This window comes from Salvelinus namaycush, chromosome 3, assembly GCF_016432855.1.
Source record: "Salvelinus namaycush isolate Seneca chromosome 3, SaNama_1.0, whole genome shotgun sequence".
In the NCBI taxonomy this organism is placed as follows: domain Eukaryota; kingdom Metazoa; phylum Chordata; class Actinopteri; order Salmoniformes; family Salmonidae; genus Salvelinus; species Salvelinus namaycush.
In genome coordinates, this window is record NC_052309.1 from 95,317,063 (window position 1) to 95,340,147 (window position 23,085).

General features: G+C 44.4%; 2 protein-coding genes and 1 pseudogene across 2 annotated transcripts in view; 1 reads left to right on the forward strand and 2 right to left on the reverse strand.

The window, feature by feature from the left end:
• LOC120043709 (zinc finger protein 345-like) overlaps nt 1–4,533 on the reverse strand; it is a 32,428-nt gene extending 27,895 nt beyond the window's left edge. The window contains exon 1 of the mRNA XM_038988259.1: nt 3,466–4,533. Within this exon, the coding sequence (XP_038844187.1) occupies nt 3,466–3,474 (9 nt within the window). The 5' untranslated portion in view covers nt 3,475–4,533. The remainder of the gene's footprint in view (nt 1–3,465) is intronic.
• Nucleotides 1–23,085, forward strand: part of LOC120043725 (gastrula zinc finger protein XlCGF57.1-like) — a 714,153-nt gene that overhangs the window by 449,021 nt on the left and 242,047 nt on the right. The gene's annotated exons all lie outside the window — the stretch shown is intronic.
• The window catches only part of LOC120044737, a 32,206-nt pseudogene continuing 24,649 nt past the window's right edge, over nt 15,529–23,085 (reverse strand).

Consider the following 23,085-nt stretch of genomic DNA (forward strand, 5'->3'; position numbering starts at 1 on the left):
TCCACATGTCCAATTCTCCCTTTTGTCTCCATTCAGTAACTGTTATCTACCCATTCTGTTATCTCTGTCCTGGCGCCCCTTCCAAAACTCCCTTCTCTGCTCTCAAACCTTCAAGGTCTCAGCAGTGCGGGGAGGGCCACTCTGTCTGCCCTTTCCCTTATCTGTCTGTAGCTTGGTCCCAAACATTAACTAAGTGTCTCACTGTTTTGACTTTATCTAAAATCATGGATTTAAAATTAACAACATGTCTTATAGTGTCAATCTCTAAAGTCCTTACATAACCTTAATAAACCTATCTCTATCTTCTTATGGCCAAAATAAATGCTAACCATATAAATTCCTTTCTTTACTAATAAGCTCTCTATCACTTTTATTTCCATGCCCTATCATTAGTCTGTAAATTTAATCTAAATAAATTATTAAATGTATTCTCTCTACTCCGAATTGGTTCTAAGTTTTTTCTGTCACCAGCACTCAAACAGGCTCCCGTTTGCTGGGAGACCGTTGAGTGCTGCAATACTGCCATCTTCTGTCCATTCTCTGTACAGCTCTCCACCCCCAACTATTCTAAGAGTTATGAGTGTGTGGAGGAATATCACAAATAAGGGGCCAGATATCCCTAATCTCGCCCAGGGAGGGAGATATCCCTCTAACTGGGAGAGGTTCCTTTTTCAGGGGAGGCGAAGTTTGATGCCGCATCACCTGAGTCAGGAGTGTCTTAATTTGGAATCGAATTTAGGCCGCTCAAATCGGCTCTGACTTCTGTAAGGAATTGGAGCTAGAGTGCAATGTGTGAGGTGGTGCCAAGGTGCGCCTGATTTACCTTTGACCTGAACTGAGTGTGAAGTAACCTCCTTCACTTCGTACAGTTCAGTCCACCTGGGTTCCAGCCACTTTCTCTTGTGGACTCTTACCCCACCCAGTCACCATTTTACATTCCGTGGTGGCGTGCCTCCTGGCAGCTTCCCCTCTCGGACCTTGCGAACCTGGGTAGAGAGTGCTACAGAGAGTTCCGTCAGTTTCCTTACATAATCAGTCATACCTATCTGGTGTACATCAAGAGCGGGCATATGACCTCCCTCTCTTGGTGGTCCTTTTCTTCTTAAACAAATGACTTTTATTCTTTTCTACCTCCCTGTCTCTAGCTTCCTGCACTGCCTCTCTCAGTCCGCCTTCCATCGTACTCAGTTGGACCCTGCTTGGCGGCCCCCCTCCTAGATAACCTACCTGTGTCTATCTTCAACTTCAACCCTTCCCAAACCTTCCTTATCGACTTCCACTGTTCTTTTCCCCCTGACCTGTCCTGTACTTTCTGATCTAGAAAATCGTTAAATTTTAGCTTTGGAGTATTTGGGGTCGTCATATTTTATTTTAATGCAGTGGAATTTATTACAGAATAGTTTTGGTAATGTGTGTGCGTATATCAGTGTATATGTTTGACTATCCGACTGTACTTAGCCCGTCACTGGATAAAATCCAGCAATGTATCCCTGGAGACAAGTACTCTGCCTTAACTCAGAGCTCCTCCCTCGTACACTCGGAATTTAATTTTTCTATGTATCGTTTGTTTATCAGGCGTTGTGGAACGTGCAAAATTTCTCAGTCCTAATAATATTCTTTCTCAGTTTAAACCAACACCAATAATTTTTTACATGTATACATTAAACATTTACATTTTTCCCACTATGAACATTACCCTTTAGACGTTGAACACTTAGACTTTAGACATTGGAAACATTACACTTAAACATTGAACATTTTTCAACCTGGCGCCTACAAACACAAATAGACTATTCTTCACCGGACAATCGCCCGGACTATTGAATAAGTCTAGCCTACTCCTCACCGGTCACAGCCGGACTATATGAATAGGTCTTGACAAACTTTACCCCACTCCTCACCGGTCACAGCCGGACTATATGGATGGGGATGGAACAAGCCTATCCTTCACCGGCTGAATAGCCGGACTATTGAATAATCCCTATCCCAATTTTAAGCCTACCCTTCACCGACTGAATAGCCGGACTATTGAATAGTGCTTACTATATTCCTCACCGGACACAGCCGGACTATACGAATAGTTCTTTTTATCACAAATTAAGCCTATTCCTCATCGGTCACAGCCGAACTATATGAATAGCACTTTTAACACAAATTAAGCCTATTCCTCATCGGTCACAGCCGAACTATATGAATAGCACTTTTAACACAAATTAAGCCTATTCCTCATCGGTCACAGCCGAACTATATGAATAGCACTTTTAACACAAATTAAGCCTATTCCTCATCGGTCACAGCCGAACTATATGAATAGCACTTTTAACACAAATTAAGCCTATTCCTCATCGGTCACAGCCGAACTATATGAATAGCACTTTTAACACAAATTAAGCCTATTCCTCATCGGTCACAGCCGAACTATATGAATAGCACTTTTAACACAAATTAAGCCTATTCCTCACCGGTCACAGCCGGACTATATGAATAGATCTTAATACTTACAAATTATTCCCACATATGTTCACTTCACTGTCGTTCACATGTCATTTATATATGTAAATTTACTCAAGAATCCATACTCACACTCGGTAGTACTGATCAAAATTTGGATAGACTATACGACAATATGCAAAGTTTGATTTAACAGGTCTTGCTTACCTTGTTTATTGGTCGACCAGAAGATCAGTTCCCCGAGCTGAGCAGAATTGTTGACCTCCCCCCAAAGATTTCACCTGTCCTCCGCGAACCGTCCTTCCACCAACTCGCCCCCTCACATCCACATCAACCACTCTGGACCGGGTATCTAGATAACCATCCTCTGCTACCATGTTTTTGTTGATAATTGGATATTGAGAAGGGTGAGCCGGTCAAGGATCGATTCGGACAAGGTGGTAAATTGTATGACAAGTGACAGTTTTATTCAGAGTGAAGATATCTGGTACAAGCGTATACGGTCTCGTTCCTTCGGCTCATAGAGAACCTCCAGAAAAAGCCCAGATAACAGAAATGCATAGACATTTTATACAACACAGAAAGTAGGTTGAGTCTGGAAGTTCTGGTCCTTTGGTTGGTTCTGGACAGGTTGTTGTCTTCTCAGATTGGTCCTGATGAGCTGGGCGTCATCCTTCTGAGTCTTATAGCAAAAGTTCTTTGTTATCAAATGTTCAGCTAAGCAGGAGATTTTGTGTGTGCGTAGTCAGCCCTCTGTCCTTGGTTATGTGTGTGTGTCTCATTATTTCGTGAAATGCGGACCCAAGCACTCTTTTGATCAAAGCCTTTCCTTATCAGTGTTTATGAAAGGTTTACGTCAGCCCTCTGTCCTTGGGTGTGTGTGTGTCTGTCTCTGTATCTGTTTATAAGTGTGTGAGAAACCCTGCTTAGAAAGAAGTTAGTTATAACAATGTAATAGCAATATGCTTGTGTTATTTTAAATGGTATTTATTACAATAAGTCAACATAACTTACCCGATCCATCGTTGAAGCCGTTCTTTCTTTAGCGTTTCTTCAAATATAAAAAAACGTGACAGTAAATCTGTAGCTAGTTTACACTAGTTACTTCCTTGTCACAGCGTTCAGATAAAGCTAGACCAGAACAAACGTAAATGTAAATATCAACACTCGACTTACGTTGTGACAAATATATGTCTGATGTAGCCTAATCCTACTTAAGAAAGACCCTGGATAAGATTTTAATATATTAAACGAAATTAAACATCCAACACCCTATTCACCAAGAATACTGATGTCTGTTATCGTCTACCTCCACCCGAGTCTTTTGGAACAATGCCCTCTTCCGAGATTCCAGATAGTTTTAATTGTCTGAGACCCAGTAAGTGTAGCCTATAAAATACCAGACAAATTACAGCCCTAAAAAATACCAGACAAATTACAGCTATACGTGCTGCGAACCATGCAGCATTTACAGCAATGCGACCTCCGAAGTAGTCAGTGTGTTACAAGCATTTTGCTACATCCGCTATAACATCTACTAAACACAAGTATGTGACCAATAAAATTTGATTGATTTATAATTCTTCCGCTTTACAGACCAGATCCAGAGATGTTGAGAAGGAAGTGGTCTTCATCTTTAATCTTTAGTATTATGGCGGTCCGCAAACAATGACTGTAGGTGCATGCCCCCACCTAGTGTGTTGGCTGTGTATCAGCCTACTATTCTGTAGTATGAATTCATTGTACTTTGTGAAAAACCAACTAACCCTACACCCATTAAAAAATCATTATTCCACTACTTTGGCCCTCTGATTCAACACCAGGCCATAAGCCTGGGAGGACAGGATATTATCCTTCAAAACACCTTGTAACTCTGCAGTAAAATATTGTACACCCAAGTACTTCTCAACAGCTGCCACCGCAACATCTATCCACTGTGTTTTACATTCTATTCCTGCGGTACAGTTGACAACCATGGCCATGAACTTGGCCAAAACTTACTGAAGCATGTTATTCCTATCACTCTCTATTGACCTCAGCCTAATTACAGGGATCCTCTCAGGATCCCTCACCCTGGAGCCATCTTCCTCTACTACTTTCTTCACTGCCTCAGCATTTAACACCTTCTCCACTACTCTGATCCTGGTAACCTCAACCTGTCTTTCTCTCACCGGACACATCTGATCTCCAGCACCATGGGTACCCCTACAGTTCACACACACAACTTTTTACATCAATACTACACATTCCTTTCTCTCAGGTCCTCCTGCACACTTCTCACATCTAGGAATCTCCCTGCTACACTGCTGGAAGGAAGTAGTCAAGGAAGGGAGTTTGTGTTTATACAGGAAGTACTGCCCCCACTTACTGTCAACCAATCATGTCAATGTTGAGCTAAATTGAGCTTTAGATCTCGCTAGCTTGTAGAATTAAAACAAATAAATGAGTTACCTTTGGCTCGTTCATCCATCCCAATGGGAAACATTTGGGTTTTGGGATAAATACCGAAAATAAGATAAGCACAGGCTAAGATCTTATACGTTTTGTTCTATGAGATAATAGCAGTCAGTTAATATGACCTTTATGAATTATGAAGACTTTGTGATTTATATGCTTTTTTTATTACATAAATTCTTCAACATTCACAAGAAGTGACGTTAGCTGATAAAGATTGTAGAACAAAACCTATAAGATATCCTAAACCTGTGTTTACGACAGACCTTATTTTTGGCATTTATCCAAACACCCTATAAAAACGGCATACATTTTCCCCATAGGCTTTGCCCAGCGAACCATGGCAAAATTAGTGCCGAAAATAGATGCCATTACTAATTCTCTCTATAGAGCCCCACAGTGTACGAGTCATAATACCCATAAAACCTAGTGGTCGAACAGGGAAATGGTTCCAATTGTTTTCCACCATTCATTTTTCACATAGGGGATTTTCCATAGGCTTACCCTGGCGAGACATTTTGATATTCTTGTAAATCTCTATTGGACAAGGTGACTTCTATCAATATAGTCGTCTCTATTTACACTCAAATGTCCTTAATGCTAATTAGCATGAAAGTAGACATCATGAAAAACTACAAATCCCTGCATGTCATCTCTAGCTGACACCTTTGCTAACAGGTATTGTGTAATTTTAAAACTTGCCCAGAATTGGCAAAGAAATGTAACCAATAAATTCATTACTACCTTTAGCTAACATTAGATTGTTAATGCAGAGATTCTTACCTTTGCCTCAATTCGTCAATCTCGTCCAGACCGGTCAGGGTATTTCATGTTCTGTATGATAGCCACATTAGTAGCTAATTAGCATTTCATTTTGGGGGGGGGGTAAATACAGGCAAATATATTGATAAGTCACCTTGTCTGAGAGAGATTTACACGGTTATCAAAATGTCACGCTAAGGTAAGCCTACATGAAACACAGCCCTTATTTGAAGTGTTTCTAAAATCCCGTATGGGACAAATACACGGTGGAAAAACGATTGGAACCATTTCCTATTTTGACCGCTAGGTTTTATGGGTATTATGACTAGAGGTTGACCGATCAGCATGGCCGATTAATTAGAGCCGATTACATTGCAGTCCACGAGAAGACTGCGTGGCAGGCTGACCACCTGTTACGCAAGTGCAGCAAGGAGCCAAGGTAAGTTGCTAGCTAGCATTAAACGTATCTTGCACGTTCGCACTTTGGTGCGAAAAGTGCAAATCAATCCCAGAACAGCAGCAAAGGCCCTTGTGAAGATGCTGGAGGAAACAGGTACAAAAGTATCTATATCCACAGTAAAATGAGTTCTATATCGACATAACCTGAAAGGCTGCTCAGCAAGGAAGAAGCCACTGCTCCAAAACCGCCATAAAAAAAGCCAGCCTACGGTTTGCAACTGCACATGGGGACAAAGATTGTACTTTTTGGAGAAATGGCCTCTGGTCTGATGAAACAAAAATATAAAGTTTTGGCCATCATGACCATTGTTATGTTTGGAGGAAAAAGGGGGAGGATTGCAAGCTGACGAACATCATCCCAACCGTGAAGCACGGAGGTGGCAGCATCATGTTGTGGGGGTGCTTTGCTGCAGGAGGGACTGGTGCACTTCACAAAATAGATGGCATCATGAGGCAGGGAAATTATGTGGATATATTGAAGCAGCATCTCAAGACATCAGTCAGGAAGTTAAAGCTTGGTCGCAAATGGGTCTTCCAAATGGACAATGACCCCAAGCATACTTCCAAAGTTGTGGCAAAATGGCTTAAGGACAACAAAGTCAAGGTATTGGAGTGGCCATCACAAAGCCCTGACCTCAATCCTATAGAAAATTTGTGGGCAGAACTGAAAAAGCGTGTGCGCGCAAGGAGGCCTACAAACCTGATTCAGTTACACCAGCTCTGTCAGGTGGAATGGGACAAAATTCACCCAACTTATGTAACCAATGTGAAATGGCTAGCTAGTTAGCGGTGGTTCGCGCTAATAGCGTTTCAATCGGTGACGTCACTCGCTTTGAGACCTTGGAGTAGTGGTTCCCCTTGCTCTGCAAGGGCCGCGGCTTTTGTGGAGCGATGGGTAACGATGCTTCGAGGGTGGCTGTTGTTGATGTGTGCAGAGGTCCCTGGTTCGCGCCCGGGTCGGGGCGAGGGGACGGACTAAAGTTATACTGTTACATATGTAAACTTCCAACTTCAACTGTATCAAAACAATCCAAAACAATCCAGATGTCTTTGTTCCAATGTTTTTTCAAGTTCTAATGTAAAAAACTATATATCAAAACTATTTTCTTTTAGACATATGATATTGGGATTACTCTGAATATCACACATGGACATTTCCTATGCGCGGATATGGAATCATTCGATATCCTGTGATAGGCCTATGTGGACAACTTATTTTCTCAAAATGACGACAAATACTGACAGTAGGCCTATATTGTATATTTTAAGCTCTAGACTGAGGTCCACATCAGGATCTTGATATGCTAAATAAGGACAATTTCTGATGCTTATTTGCGCGGAGGATATGCTCAATAATTTGACTAATATTAACTCCAAATCATTCTTCGACACTAGCAATCATTGTTGTATTACTTCCGCATAAAGACGAGCGCAAACAAACGCTAACAGCACCGTAACTGGTAGCCTAGTAACAAGAATCACCTATTTTCAATGGTCGTTTTCTTTATTTGGGCGCAACAAATTAGTGTATAAATGCTGTGTGGCCGAACTGACATCTGGAGAAACAATTTGAGGTGTTCAAAGAAGTTAACCGGTGCCTTCAAAGCCTCTCAATGGCCAATATATAGCATCAGCAATCCAGGGTTTATATACATAATTGGTGTAGGCTATGCCTAATTATTTCTCCCCGGTTCTGACTTGACCTGCTGCCGGTTGAGCATTGCCTTGTATCATCAATCTGTGTGCGATGAGCTAGTAGGCTACTTGGCTGAAATTACCACCATGGTTTCTTTTGTATAGCTGTTCAAATGAACTCATGGATGTGGAAGATCACACGTGAAAAGTGGACCTAGACATTTTATACACCACAATAGGTATACTATTAATAAAAGTCAACAAAACTTACCCGATCCATCGTGGAAGCTGACGTTACTGTATTCTTTCTAAAAATAAAAAAAAACGACACTAAATGTGTACGCTACAGTTACTTTTGTTGGTGTTTCAAATACCGGAGAGAGAGACCAAATCAAGACGCTGGACAGAGTGGATTTCAGTTGTAACAAAAAAGGCAGTTTATTGGCACAAAGATATCTTGTCAAGCGTGCACGGACTCGTTCTTTTAGCTCAGAGGGAACTAGCAGAAGAGAGCGTGCATTAGGTTTTATACATAATATGATGTAGGTTGATTCTGGTAGTTCTGCTCTTCTGACTGGTCGGTGAAGAGTTGGAGGCGGGCCTGCTCCAGCCAGAACAGGAGCCCCATTGGTGCACAGCAGTGTCCTCTGCTCTTGGCACCCGACCAGTAGAGAGGGGAGTGAAATGTGTGTGGGTGTGTGGGTTCATGCGATGTACTCTTTGTGTGTCCAGGAGTCATGAGATGGGCTAGGGGGTTTCCTGAGTTATAGGGATGTGAGCAATTACTTAAGTCAGGCGGTTTAGTTTGGCGCTTCATAACTGTTTTGTGCGGTCAGCAGTTTTGTGACAATGGGGTATCCTGTTCGGTGCCTCAGCAGTCTTGTGTTTTAGTCATGGGGTGTGTTGTACAAGCTTTTAATCCTATGGTCACACACAGTCTCTAACGCAGCCAGATGACACTAAAACAGGAGTTATCTAAAGGTTAACTAGTCTGACCATTGAGTTAGCTAACCCAATGGTACTGTATGCACAAGCTATATGTATGTTCATATATATGTAGATATGGTTATATATGTATGCATAAGCTAGATGTATATTTATTATATATAACACTTTCTTTGTCACAACGTTCAGATCAAGAAAAGCTCGACCACAACTTTATAAATATCAAAACTCCATTTTAGTTGTGACAAATGAACGTCTCATGTAGACTAATCTTACATTAGAAACATCCTGCAAAAGCCTGTGGAAATGTATTTGGATTGAAAACTAGATAGAAGACAGTAACAAAGTACTTCCTGTTGATGCTTTTCAGCTTCTTCTGTGGTGTTTAAGAGGTGCCGGCACCTACTGTACATAGTCATCAACACCTCTCTTCAAGTGGGTGAGGCGGTTTAGGGAGTCATTATGCTAGAAAATACTTTTGTATTATATCATGAATCTATTTAAACTGTACATTACATGTTTCACTGTTTTAGAATCATCCTGAATGATAGTAAATGCATTATGTCCACGAGTGGTTGTATTGTTTTTATATTTGCAAATAAAATCTAAAATCACAAATTTAAGGTATTTATAGAAACAACAAAAACATCTTGGTTAGAGAAATTCTTTGCTATTGTCTTTCCAATTAGCTCATGGCTAGATGCCTTTATAGGGCGTGTAGCGGTTCTCTGAATGGAAGACGCAAAAGCGTCCCGCCAAGGGCTGTGGGAGCTAAGCATTAAGGAGAGCTAAGCATTAAATATAAATAGGTCTAGTTGCTAGGCTGAAGTAGCAAGGACATGCACATTAAGAGAAGATGACACCCAGGCCATATGACACCCAGGCTATGCTCTATTTTTGAAAGAGTACATTAACCAAGACCATACGTACATTTATGACAGCTGGACGTACTATGGTCAGAAGGATACAGGAAAAAGGATGGTAGCAAAATAACTGATGACCAACACGTGAAACATAAGCATGCAATGCATGCAATATTTTTAGGATGTGAACAGGGTTCTGCAATCATTATAACCTAACCAAAAGCAGATATGAGCGTTAGTGGGCGTGAACAAGCAAGCGATGAAAATAAAATAATGGAGAAGGGTCAAGGGAAGCTATTTTCATATAGAGGTAGGGGACTCTATATGTTATGCAAAGACAGAATCCTATAAAGGCAGGACTCTGTAATATGAGAATTGAGTCTCTTTCCATGGAGGGGCTCGGCTCTGTTACGTTTGTGATAGGGTCCTTCCATGGAAGGACTCAGTTTTGCTACTTTGTATTAAAGTCTATATTGAATTCACAAGTTCTTGTAAGAGTGTGTCACGTTCCTGACCTGTTTTCCTTTGTCTTGTATTTATTTAGTTGGTCAGGGCGTGAGTTGGGTGGGTTTGTCTATGTGTGATTTTCTATGTTGGAATTTTGTGTTCGGCACTGGAGGTACTGGGCTGGATACACACACCTCAAAGCTAGTGCGGGGAGCAGGAACAGGGCACACTGGACTCTCGAGGCGCACTATAGGCCTGGTGCGTGGTACCGGCACTGGTGGTACCGGGCTGAGGTCACGCACCTCAGGGCGAGTGCGGGGAGAAGGAACAGTGCGTACAGGGCTCTGGAGACGCACAGGAGGCTTGGTGCGTGGTGCCGGAACTGGTGGTACCGGGCTGGAGACACGCACCATAGGGCTAGTGCGTGGAGGAGGAACAGGGTTCTGGAGACGCACAGGAGGCTTGGTGCGTGGTGTAGGCACTGGTGGTACTGGGCTGGGGCGGGGAGGTGGCGCCGGATATACCGGACCGTGCAGGCGTACTGGCTCCCTTGAGCACCGAGCCTGCCCAACCTTACCTGGTTGAATGCTCCCCGTAGCCCGTCCAGTGCGGGAAGGTGGAATAACCCGCACTGGGCTGTGTTGGCGAACCGGGGACACCATACGTAAGGCTGGTGCCATGTACACCGGCCCGAGGAGACGTACTGGAGGCCAGATATGTTGAGCCGGCTTCATGGCACTTGGCTCAATGCTCAATCTAGCCCGGCCAGTGCGGGGAGGTGGAATAACCCGCACCGGGCTATGCACACGTACAGGAGACACCGTGCGCTCTTCCGCATAACACGGTGTCTGCCCGTACTCCCGCTCTCCACGGTAAGCATGGGAAGTGGGCGCAGGTTTCCTACCTGCCTTCGCCACACTACCCTTTAGCCCCCCCCCCCCCCCCCCCCCCCCCCTCAAGACATTTTTGGGGTTTCTTCACGGACTTCTTACCGCGCCGTCGTGCTAACCTCATTAACCGGTATCCCTCCGCACATTGCTCCATCGAATCCCAGGCGGGCTCCGGCACTCTCCCTGGGTCAACCGACCACCTGTTTATTTCCTCCCAAGTGGTGTAACCCAGATCCGGCTCCTGCTGCTGAGCTAGCTCCTCAAAACGCCGCCTCTCCGCTTTTGCTGCCTCCAGCTCTGCTTTGGGGCGGCGATATTCCTCTGGCTATGCCCAGGGTCCTTTTCCGTCCAGCTCGTCCTCCCATGTCCATTTCTCCTGGTCCCGCTGCTGCTGCTGCTGCCCGTTGCTACGCTGCTTGGTCCGAGTTTGGTGGGTGGTTCTGTAACGGCAGCCTTCCCTCTCTTCACTAGAAGAGAGAGTGTAGCAGGGATCGGACCAACACGCAGCGTAGCCAGTGCTCAACATGTTTAATACGAACGATAAACAGTGAACACGATACAAAACAAAATAACAAATGTGGCAAACCGAAACAGTCCTAGCTGGTGCAGACAAAACATAGAGACAGGAAACAAAACAAGCCACCTATATATGATTCTCAATCAGGGACAACGATTGACAGCTGCCTCTGATTGAGAACCATACTAGGCTGGACACAGAAACAGACAAACTAGACACACAACATAGAATTCCCACCCAGCTCACGTCCTGACCAACACTAAACAAGCAAAACACATAAGAACTATGGTCAGGACGTGACAGTACCCCCCTCCTGAGGTGCGGACTCCGAACGCACCCCTAAAACTCAAGGGGAGGGTCTGGGTGGGCGTCTGTCCACGGTGGCGGCTCCGGCGGTGGACGAGGACACCACTCCACCACTGTCTTTGTCCCCCTCCTTAGCGTCCTTTGAGTGGCGACCCTCGCCCCCGACCTTGGCCTACGAATCCTCCCCAAGGCCCCCACATGATGGGCTGGGGACAAAGACAGTGGTGGAGTCCTGACCAACACTAAACAAGCAAAACACATAAGAACTATGGTCAGGACGTGACACTAAGGCAGCCGGGGTTTCACGTGTGTTTTGTGGGTGTTTGTTTCCGTGTTAGTGTTTTCACCACAAGGTACTGTATAGGTTTCTGCACTTCGTTTATTTGTTTTGTAATTCAGTGTTCAGTTTTTTCGTTATAATAAATCATTATGAACACTAACCACTCTGCGTATTGGTCCGATCCGTCTCGCCTCTCCTCGTCCGAGGAGGAGGAAGAATATGAAAGCTGTTACGGAAACACCCACCAAAAAAGGATCAAGCAGAGTGGGAACAGACAGCAGCAGCAGCAGAGACCGAAGACACAGGACTCATGGACTTGGGAGGAGATCCTGGACGGCAAGGGACCCTGGGCTCAGCCCAGGGGAATATCGCCGTCCCAAGGCGGAGTTGGGGGCAGCGAAGGCAGAGAGGCGCTGGTATGAGGAGGCAGCGCGGCGACGCGGTTGGGAGCCCGAGAGTCAGACCCAAAAATGTCTTGGGGGGGGGCACACGCAGCATGTGGCAAAGCCGGGTAGGAGACCTGAGCCAACTCCCCGTGGTTACCGTGGAGTGAGAGGACGTTGTACTGGTAAGACACCGTGTTATGCGGTGGAGCGCACGGTGTCCCCAGTACGCGTGCTTAGCCCAGTGCGGGCTATTCCACCTCGCCGCACTGGTAGGGCTAGGTTGGGCATCGAGCCGGGTGTCATGAAGCCGGCCCAACGCATCTGGCCTCCAGTGCGTCTCCTCGGGCCAGCGTACATGGCACCAGCCTTACAAATGGTGTCCCCGGTTTGCCAGCATAGCCCAGTGCGGGCTTTTCCACCTCGCCGCACTGGCAGGGCTACGGGGACCATTCAACCTGGTAAGGTTGGGCAGGCTCGCTGCTCAAGAGCGCGTGTCCTCCTTCACGGTCCGGTTTTTCCGGTGCCACCTCCACGTACCAGTCCTCCGGTGGCAGCCCCCCGCACCAGGCTGTCTCTCCGTCTTCTCTCTCCAGTTGCTCCCACCTGTCCAGCGCTGTCAGAGCCTTCCTCCTCTCCAGCGCAGCCAGTGTCTGAACTGTCTGCCTGCCCAGCGCTGTCTGAACTGTCTGCCTGCCCAGCGCTGTCTGAACTGTCTGCCTGCCCAGCGCTGTCTGAACTGTCTGCCTGCCCAGCGCTGTCTGAACTGTCTGCCTGCCCAGCGCTGTCCGAACTGTCTGCCTGCCAAGCGCTGTCCGAACTGTCTGCCTGCCCAGCGCTGTCCGAGCTGCCTGCCTGCCCAGCGCTGTCCGTCTGTCCCGAGCCGTCCAGCCAGGACCAGCCAGAGCCGTCCAGCCAGGACCAGCCAGAGCCGTCCAGCCAGGACCAGCCAGGGCCGCCAGCCAGCCAGGACCAGCCAGGGCCGCCAGCCAGCCAGGACCAGCCAGGGCCGCCAGCCAGCCAGGATCCGCCAGGGCCGCCAGCCAGCCAGGATCCGCCAGGGCCGCCAGCCAGCCAGGATCCGCCCCTCAGTCCGGGGCTGCCCCTCAGTCCGGAGCTGCCCCTTAGTCCGGTGCTGCACTTTAATCCAATGGGGTTTATATGGAGGGTGGTCATTGGGAGGAGGCCACTGAAGCGGGGTTTGACTATGGTGGGGTGGGGACCACGACCAGCGCCAGAGCCGCCACCGTGGACAGACGCCCACCCAGACCCTCCCCTAGAGTTTATGGTGGTGCGCCCGGGGTTCGCACCTTAAGGGGGGGGTTATGTCACGTTCCTGACCTGTTTTCCTTTGTCTTGTATTTATTTAGTTGGTCAGGGCGTGAGTTGGGTGTGTTTGTCTATGTGTGATTTTCTATGTTGGAATTTTGTGTTCGGCCTGGTATGATTCTCAATCAGAGGCAGCTGTCAATCGTTGTCCCTGATTGAGAATCATCTAAGGCAGCCGGGGTTTCACGTGTGTTTTGTGGGTGTTTGTTTCCGTGTTAGTGTTTTCACCACACGGTACTGTATAGGTTTCTGCACTTCGTTAATTTGTTTTGTAATTCAGTGTTCAGGTTTTTCGTTATAATAAATCATTATGAACACTAACCACTCTGCATATTGGTCCGGTCCGTCTCGCCTCTCCTCGTCCGAGGAGGAGGAAGAATATGAAAGCCGTTAGAGAGTGTTATATTTCTGAGACAATTTTCCATGACAGGGCTTATAGCGGTCTTAGGGGTGCAGGCTAAGAAACTTATTTTCGATCAAATAAACCTCACATAGCAAATAAGCCATTAGTTTCTTGATTGACCAAATTTAACACATTTTCATTGACCTCCACACAAAAACTCATTGCCTGGTGGAGCGAAAAAATTCCACCTGCTGGAAGGCGACAGATTTTCCCTCGAGTTGGGCCTCTCTCTTTGCCTCTTCTTCTCTGACAACGTTCTCTTCGAGCGTCCACATATTTTTTATTGGCTGAGGCCCAGTAAGAGTGTCCTCGTAAATAAAATACCGATTAGCGCTGCGCCATCCTTGCGGTGAAACAGTAAAGTCCGATGTATGTTCAATCCGACATCTGCAGTGGCCATACAGCATTTACGGCGATACAACCTTGGCAGAAGTCAGGACATTCATACTTGCTGCGCTTCACGGAGCAGAGCTGTTGTGAAGGAAGGGGTCTTCTTCTTCTTTGGTATTATGACGGTCTGCAAACAATTGTTATAGATGCACGACTCCAACTGATTTGTCTATTTATCAGCCTACTATTCTGTAATGAATAGAAATAATGATAACAGGGCAGAAATTCCTTACACTTTCTGTATATGTTCATACAAGTGACCACAGGAAACTTCTTTGATTAGAGGTTAGTTTGTTTAATAAGGTTTGCAACCCGGAGTTTACACTTACAGCAATTTACAAACAAGACACTCAGTTCTCAAGATGGTGTTTTCTCTTTTTATCCCCTACTATGGTTCACCCCGCCCAGGGTGACATCCCTTAACTTTAATACAATATAAACTAATAATGAATAGTTGCTAATACAAAGATGTTTCTGCTAGGCGGAGTTCAGCTTATTGTTATTTGCAGTTTCCCAATCCTCCTTCCTCTTGCCCGACCGAGCCCCCTGTCTCTATGACTATAAGAACTACAGATTAATTGTTAATTTAAAAAATATTAAATCAATGCATGTGTCTATAACTGCGTGCTTGTTTGTGTAAGAGTACAAGTGCATAGGTTTGTGTGTGTGGGTTTGTAATTGGTGGAGGGTGGTATGTGCATTAACATTAGTGAAGTAACACATTAAACATTGGTTTAGGTGTTATTACATGATCGGTTGAAGTTATTACGTTATTAATTTTAAAAAGTTGTTACCTGATACCAATAACTTATTACATTAAGTGGAAAAGGTTATTACGACAACAATTCAACATTTTATCAGATAAACCAACAAGATATTACATTTACCGGTTTTATTACATTATAAATCTAAAAGTTATTACATTAACCGTTGTTACAAGACACAGTATGCATAGTTCTTGCCTTGAACTCATGGAAATAATTATCCAATATATTATGGATTAGATTTATAAAATACACAATTTAAGTGATAACTTCTTGTTTAGAAGATAATGGATTGAATGTATTGATCAATTGAATACATGAATATACACCTATTGTTGAAACATTATTCTACATAATGACATTTCATAATAATAGTATCATGAGTATATGAAAGAAGATACAATTATCAACATCCCTCCCACACACACACACACAGGTTCCCTATAACATTTCCTATGATAACATTTATCCATTTAGATCAATGTGTGATATTACATAGACACAGGGGAGACCTGATCCTAGATCAGAGCTGCATATTATGCTCCAGAGGTTACCATGGTGATCAGACTGAGGCAACTGTTTAAGAATGGGAGATGGATATGACTGTTCACTGGATGTTTTCTACTGATCCTTTATTTAGGGATCTGGAACCGGTGCCAGAAGGGGAGGGAGATGAAATACAGCAAGTTTGTGGTTTCTGTTTTTTTCTCATTGGCCCTAAATTAACAAAGCTCTTCCCACCTAGACAGACATAAGGTTCCTTCTCCAGTGTGTGTTCACTGGTGTGAATAAAGGGTCCATAACTGACTGAAACTATTCCCACACTGATCACAGATATAAGGCTTCTTTCTCTCCAGCGTGTGTTAGCTTGTGTGATTTCAGGGTCCCTGACTGATTAAAGCTCTTCCCACACTGATCACAGCTATAAGGCTTATGTCCTGTGTGTAGTCGCTGGTGTGTAGTCAGGGAGGAAACTGCAACAAAGCTCTTCCCACACTGATCACAGCTATAAGGCTTCTCTCCAGTGTGTGTTCGGTGGTGTGCAGTCAGGGTGGAAGCTAGAGCAAAGCTCATCCCACACTGATAACAGCTAAAAGGCTTCTCTCCAGTGTGTGTTCGGTGGTGTGCAGTCAGGGTGGAAGCTAGAGCAAAGCTCTTCCCACACTGATCACAGCTATAAGGCTTCTCTCCAGTGTGTGTTCGCTGGTGTGAATTCAGGTTATCTGATTGAGCAAAGCTCTTCCCACACTGACCACAGCTATAAGGCTTCTCTCCAGTGTGTATGCGCTGGTGTCTAGTTAGTTTTTCTGATCGAGCAAAGCTCTTCCCACACTGATCACATTTATAAGGCTTCTCTCCTGTGTGTATTCGCTGGTGTATAGTTAGTTTTTCTGATACAGCAAAGCTCTTCCCACACTGATCACAGCTATAAGGCTTCTCTCCAGTGTGTGTTCGCTGGTGTACAGTCAGGGAGGAAACTACAGTAAAGCTCTTCCCACACTGACCACAGCTATAAGGCTTCTCTCCTGTGTGTACACGCTGGTGTGTAGTTAGTTTTTCTGATCGAGCAAAGCTCTTCCCACACTGACCACAGCTATAAGGCTTCTCTCCAGTGTGTATGCGCTGGTGTGTAGTTAGTTTTTCTGATCGAGCAAAGCTCTTCCCACACTGATCACAGCTATAAGGCTTCTCGCCAGTGTGTGTTCGCTGGTGTGTAGTCAGGTGGCCTGAATTATTGAAGCTCTTTCCACACTGATCACAGCTATAAGGCTTCTCGCCAGTGTGTGTTCGCTGGTGTGTAGTCAGGTTGCATGACTGATTGAAGCTCTTTCCACACTGATCACAGCTATAAGGCTTCTCGCCAGTGTGTGTTCGCTGGTGTGTAGTCAGGTGGCATGACTGATTGAAGCTCTTTCCACACTGATCACAGCTATAAGGCTTCTCTCCAGTGTGTATACGCTGGTGTATGGTTAGGACTCTTGCACTAACAAAGCTTTTCCCACAATCAAGACAGAGGTAAGGCTTCTCCCCTGTATGAATTCTTACATTAGATTTGAAGGTGTTAGATGCAGCAAAACTCTTCCCACACTGATCACAGTGAATAATGAAGCCACTCTGGCTTGTGAAACTCTTCCCACAGTCAGAGCAGCAGTGGTGATGTTTCTTCCCTGTACGTCCCTGCTGGTGTTTCTTGAGATGTTCTGATCTGGAGAGACTCTTCTCTGTCTCGTCAGCAACAGGATGTTGTTGAGGCTCCCCAGATGATAAGCCCCTCCCACTGAGAGAACAACGGTGTGTGTCCCCTGTGAAACAAAGACATTGAATAACTAGGTTTTGGAAATACAGTTCCATAAATAGTATTATTTTTGTAAAAATGATTTGTTATTTAGCAGACGCTCTTATCCAGAGCGACTTACAGGAGCAATCAGGGTTAAGTACCTTGCTCAAGAGCACAGACAGATGGTTTTACCTAGTTGGCTCAGAGATTCAAACCAGCAACCTTGCGATTACTGGCATTAACCACTAGGCTACCTGCCTCCCTCTTCAATAAATACACTCTATGGCCAGTTTATTAGGAACACGCTCCTCCGTTCACGAAACTGGATTGACAATTTACTGTCCACTGAGTGTATATTGTTTATCAATCAATTAACAGAAGTTACAGAAGCAGATTGTAGTCTCATCCACCCCCCCATTGTTCTTACTTGATGAAATCAAATCTCCATCTCCCTCCTCGTGTCCTCTCACAGTTCCACTCTGCCCTGGTGTCTTCCTGCAGTCGACCAGCCGCACAGACTCCCTCTTCAGATTCAGCAGTAAGGCGCTACCAGGAGAGTTGTGACCAGGGGACTCTGGCAGGTTGGAGGGGGACGGACTAGCTCTGTCCTGGTGAACACAGGAAGAATTGTACATAGAATATCATTAGACCAAACATTTGATTACTTTAGCCATGCATTCTTATAATATCTCCTGTTTCTTGAAGTGTGCAATCGTTCACTACTTTCCTCTCGATCTTGATATGGGCCGAATGTCCCCTCCCCTTCCGAAATGTGAAAGATGGTAACACCTGCGAAATACCCAAACACCAGAACTACTGCTGCTAATTATCCCACTTGAAGCATGTTGAGAAAAATGTCAGTCTCATAGTTTCAGTATTCTTATACAGTACATACATAGAAGTAACCATCAGATATAGGGGTATTGTAACATGTAGTAGAAACCTACAGTAAAAAGGTATTGGTGTAGCCTGGTGAAATTTCTGCCCCATGCAACATTGCTCAAGATCCACTTTTCTATGTGACTTGTTACTGTAACAGCAGCCACATCTAAAAATCAACAACATTCAGATAATGAGTGGAATAAACTGTAATTTCACACCCAAGTATTTCTACACCATCATTTCAAATTTCATATTTTTTTTAATACTGTACGTAAACTTGACACTTTATAATTTTGCTTTCGTAATTCAGTTTTTAGCAATTTGATTAAATGATAGTTAAATGTATTGTTAACAAATGACAGGAACATCGTTGTACTTACAGTTACGAAAATCTACAACATATTTATGAAAATTGTACCAAAGAGAAAAAAAACGGCATTGGATTGGTGGAGTCATGGGCTAGTGGGAGAATCCACCATATGTTTAATAACAGCCATTTCCTTTCAAATCAGTTAAGGGATAGTGAACAAGTGCACAGTTAGGGAGAACAGAAAGATAACTAGGGATTCTCGTATCGTCTGAGATTCCCAAAGATTGGAAAGCTGCCGCGGTCATCCCCCTCTTCAAAGGGGGTGACACTCTAGACGCAAACTGCTACAGACCTATATCTATCCTACCCTGTCTTTCTAAGGTCTTCGAAAGCCAAGTTAACAAACAGATTACCGACCCTTTCGAATCCCACCGTACCTTCTCCACTATGCAATCTGGTTTCAGAGCTGGTCATGGGTTGACCTCAGCCACGCTCAAGGTTCTAAACGACATCATAACCGCCATCGATAAGAGACATTACTGTGCAGCCGTATTCATCGACCTGGCCAAGGCTTTCGACTCTGTCGATCACCACATTCTTATTGGCAGACTCGACAGCCTTGGTTTTTCAAATGACTGCCTCGCCTGGTTTACCAACTACTTCTCTGATAGAGTTCAGTGTGTCAAATCAGAGGGCCTGTTGTCCGGACCTCTGGCAGTCTCTATGGGTGTGCCACAGGGTTAAATTCTCGGGCCGACTCTCTTCTCTGTATACATCAGTGATGTTGCTCTTGCTGCTGGTGATTCTCTGATCCACCTCTACGCAGACAACACCATTCTGTATACTTCTGGCCCCTCTTTGGACACTGTGTTAACTAACCTCCAGACGAGCTTCAATGCCATACAACTCTCCTTCCTTGGCCTCTAACTGCTCTTAAACGCAAGTAAAACTAAATGCATGCTATTCAATCGATCACTGCCCGCACCTGCTCGCCCGTCCAGCATCACAGCTGAATATGAAAGAGGTTTTAATACAACAGATGAAAACTGATTGGTGGTCCAACCTAAAGTCTGATACACTGTCAGATCTCCTTATGGTCCAGCTGTCCTCTCCAGAGATCAGGGAGTATGATCCGATAAAAGCTGTGATGCTGTGGCACCAGGACTCTGTCAGGAGCAGGAGGCCAGACTTCATGGACCGTGCAAAGAGGGTGATTGTGGTAGAGAGTGAGGAGTCTGAGGTTTAAGTTGATTACAATTAGTAAGCATCTGATAGGTTTACAAAACCTTCAAATTTACTTTTGTTTGATCCTTAAGTACATTTAATAGCAAATACTTCAGTAGAATTTTGAGTTCAAGACTTCTTCAGTTGTATTCACTACTCTGGACGGCTCTGACTTAGAATAGGTGGACATCTACAAATACCTGGGTGTCTTGTTAGACTGTAAACTCTCCTTCCAGACTCACATAAAACATCTCCAATCCAAAATTAAATCTAGAATCGGCTTCCTATATCACAACAAAGCATCCTTCACTCATGCTGCCAAACATACCCTCGTAAAACTGACCATCCTACCGATCCTCGACTTCGGTGATGTCATCTATAAAATAGCCTCCAACACTCTACTCAACAAACTGGTGCAGTCTATCACAGTGCCATCCGTTTTGTCAACAAAGCCCCATACACTACCCACCATTGCGACCTGTACGCTCTCGTTGGTTGGCCCTCGCTTCATACTCGTCGCCAAACCCACTGGCTACAGGTTATCTACAAGTCTCTGCTAGGTAAAGCCCCGCCTTATCTCAGCTCACTGGTCACCATAGCAGCACCCACTCGTAGCACGCGCTCCAGCAGGTATATCTCACTGGTCACCCCCAATGCCAATTCCTCCTTTGGCCGCCTCTCCTTCCAGTTCTCTGCTGCCAATGACGGGAACGAACTGCAAAAATCTCTGAAGCTGGAGACTCATATCTCCCTCACTAGCTTTAAGCACCAGCTGTCAGAGCAGCTCACAGATCACTGCACCTGTACATAGCCCATCTGTAAATAGCCCATCTATCTACCTACCTCATCCCATACTGTATTTATTTATTTATCTTGCTCCTTTGCACCCCAGTATCTCTACTTGCACATTCATCTTCTGCACATCTACCATCCCATTGTTTAATTGCTATATTGTAATTACTTCGCCACCATGGTCTATTTATTGCCTTAACTTACCTCATTTGCACTCACTGTATATAGACTTTTTGTTTTCTTTTTTTCTACTGTATTATTGACTGTATGTTTTGTTTATTCCATGTGTAAATATGTGTTGTTGTATGTGTCGGATTGCTTTGCTTTATCTTGGCCAGGTTGCAGTTGCAAATGAGAACTTCTCAACTAGCCTACCTGGTTAAATAAAGGTGAAATGTAAAAAAAAAATGTAAAAAAAAAAAATCCTTAACATATTATGTAGGCAGAAGTGGAGCTTGCGTGAGGGCCTGTTCCTGCAGATACAAAGAAACATGATGTAGACATTATTTAACACTATAAAATATTATGTAACACCATAAAACATGCAACACTATAATGACATATTTAACACTATAAAACATATGATTAAATTAAATGCTGGAATTGGTCTGAGCTGTTGTTGCTTATTTTATAAAGCAAAGTACCCTACAGCTGTCTGTCACTAAACCTCCTTGAGGGGACCCCTGGGACTGGTTGGCTGCAGGTGGGGGAAGGACTAGGGTCTTCACAATGATTTATTTATTGAGTTTAATAGTTTAAATTAAGTTAACACACTGCTTTAATACTTACGAGACCATCGTGATTAATTGACCAAATGATTTTGTCTTGCAGTAATGTGGTCCCTGCCTGTATTTCCTTAAACCTTTGTTTTAGCAATGCATGCTACTGAGAAGAAGAAAAAAATATTTCGTAACATATTCACTTGCCCCCATTAGCCCCCACCCCTAGTGCTGCACCACTGGAATGGCCGTGCATGGCAGAGTTGTTGACAAATATCCAACACATGGGCTAGTCCAGCATCCAGATCGGAGCTGTAAAAATAATCAAACCAGTCAATTGGCAAAGTACTTAGTTTGGCACTGTTGATCTGCACAGATTTGGATTAAAAATGTAAATTAGACAGGAGAAGGAGCATATTTTAATTTATTCAGGATGTTTGAAAAGGAGTTTGTTCTGATGCTAGCCAGCATGCATTTGCTCACTGCAGTGCACAAAGTACTGTTTACATGTCTATTTGTTTTCTCCGCTACAGTTTGAGTGGTGTCTTGCCTGACAGTGCAATATGGCTAACTCTAAATATAGCTTGGTCTATGGAGTAGCTAGCTAGCGAGTGTTGCAAAAGTCTATTGCATTGCATGCATTGTAAGGTAGCAGCATGTCAATTTGATTTTGAACTGATGTAGCCATGTTTTCTGCAAAAATATAGGACTGTCATTTGGATGTGTAATAAATACCATTTAAAATAACACAAGCATATTGCTATTACGTTGTTATAACTAACTTCTTTCAAAGCAGGGCTTCTCACAAACTCATAAGCACATATTTCAAGACACACACACACCCAAGGACAGATGGCTGGCGCAAAACCTTTCATAACACTGATAAAACAGGAAAGGCCTTGACCAACAGGGTGCCTGTGTCTGCATTGCACGAGATACTGAGAGACACACACACCCAAGGACAGAGGGCTGACACAAACCTTTCATAAACACTGATAAAACAGGAACAGCTACGCACACACAAAATCTCCTCTTTAGGCTGAACATTTTACAGAGACACACAGATATGACAAAAACATCTACGCACACACCTAATCTCCTGTTTTAGCTGAACATTTCTGAAGACAAAGAACTCTACTCAGAGCCAATGGGACAGTGACACTAGCCTGAAGGGGACCTCGCCCAACTCATCAGGACCAACCAGAAGACCAGATCTACCAGACTCAACCTACTTCATTTATCAAATATAATGTCTGCACACAATGTTTCGGGGCTTCTTTCTGATAAGTTCCATTCGAGCTTGATGAACGAGCCCGTGCACGCTGTATCAGATATCTTTACCTCTGAATAAACTGCTTTTTATTATACCATATCCACCTGTCCAGAGTCTCTACTTGGTCTCAGTTCTCCAGTAAACTTCATTATCAACAAATTTGGTAGCAGAGGATGGTTTTCTACTCTGAATTCGGTCCATAAAAAGTTGATAGAGAAAAGAGACAAGTGAGAGACGGATCAGAAAGGACAGGTGAGCTGTCGAAGGAGCAGCCGGTAATCCAGCTCGCCTCAGGAAACTGATCTAGACGGCCGTCAATAAAAGGTAAG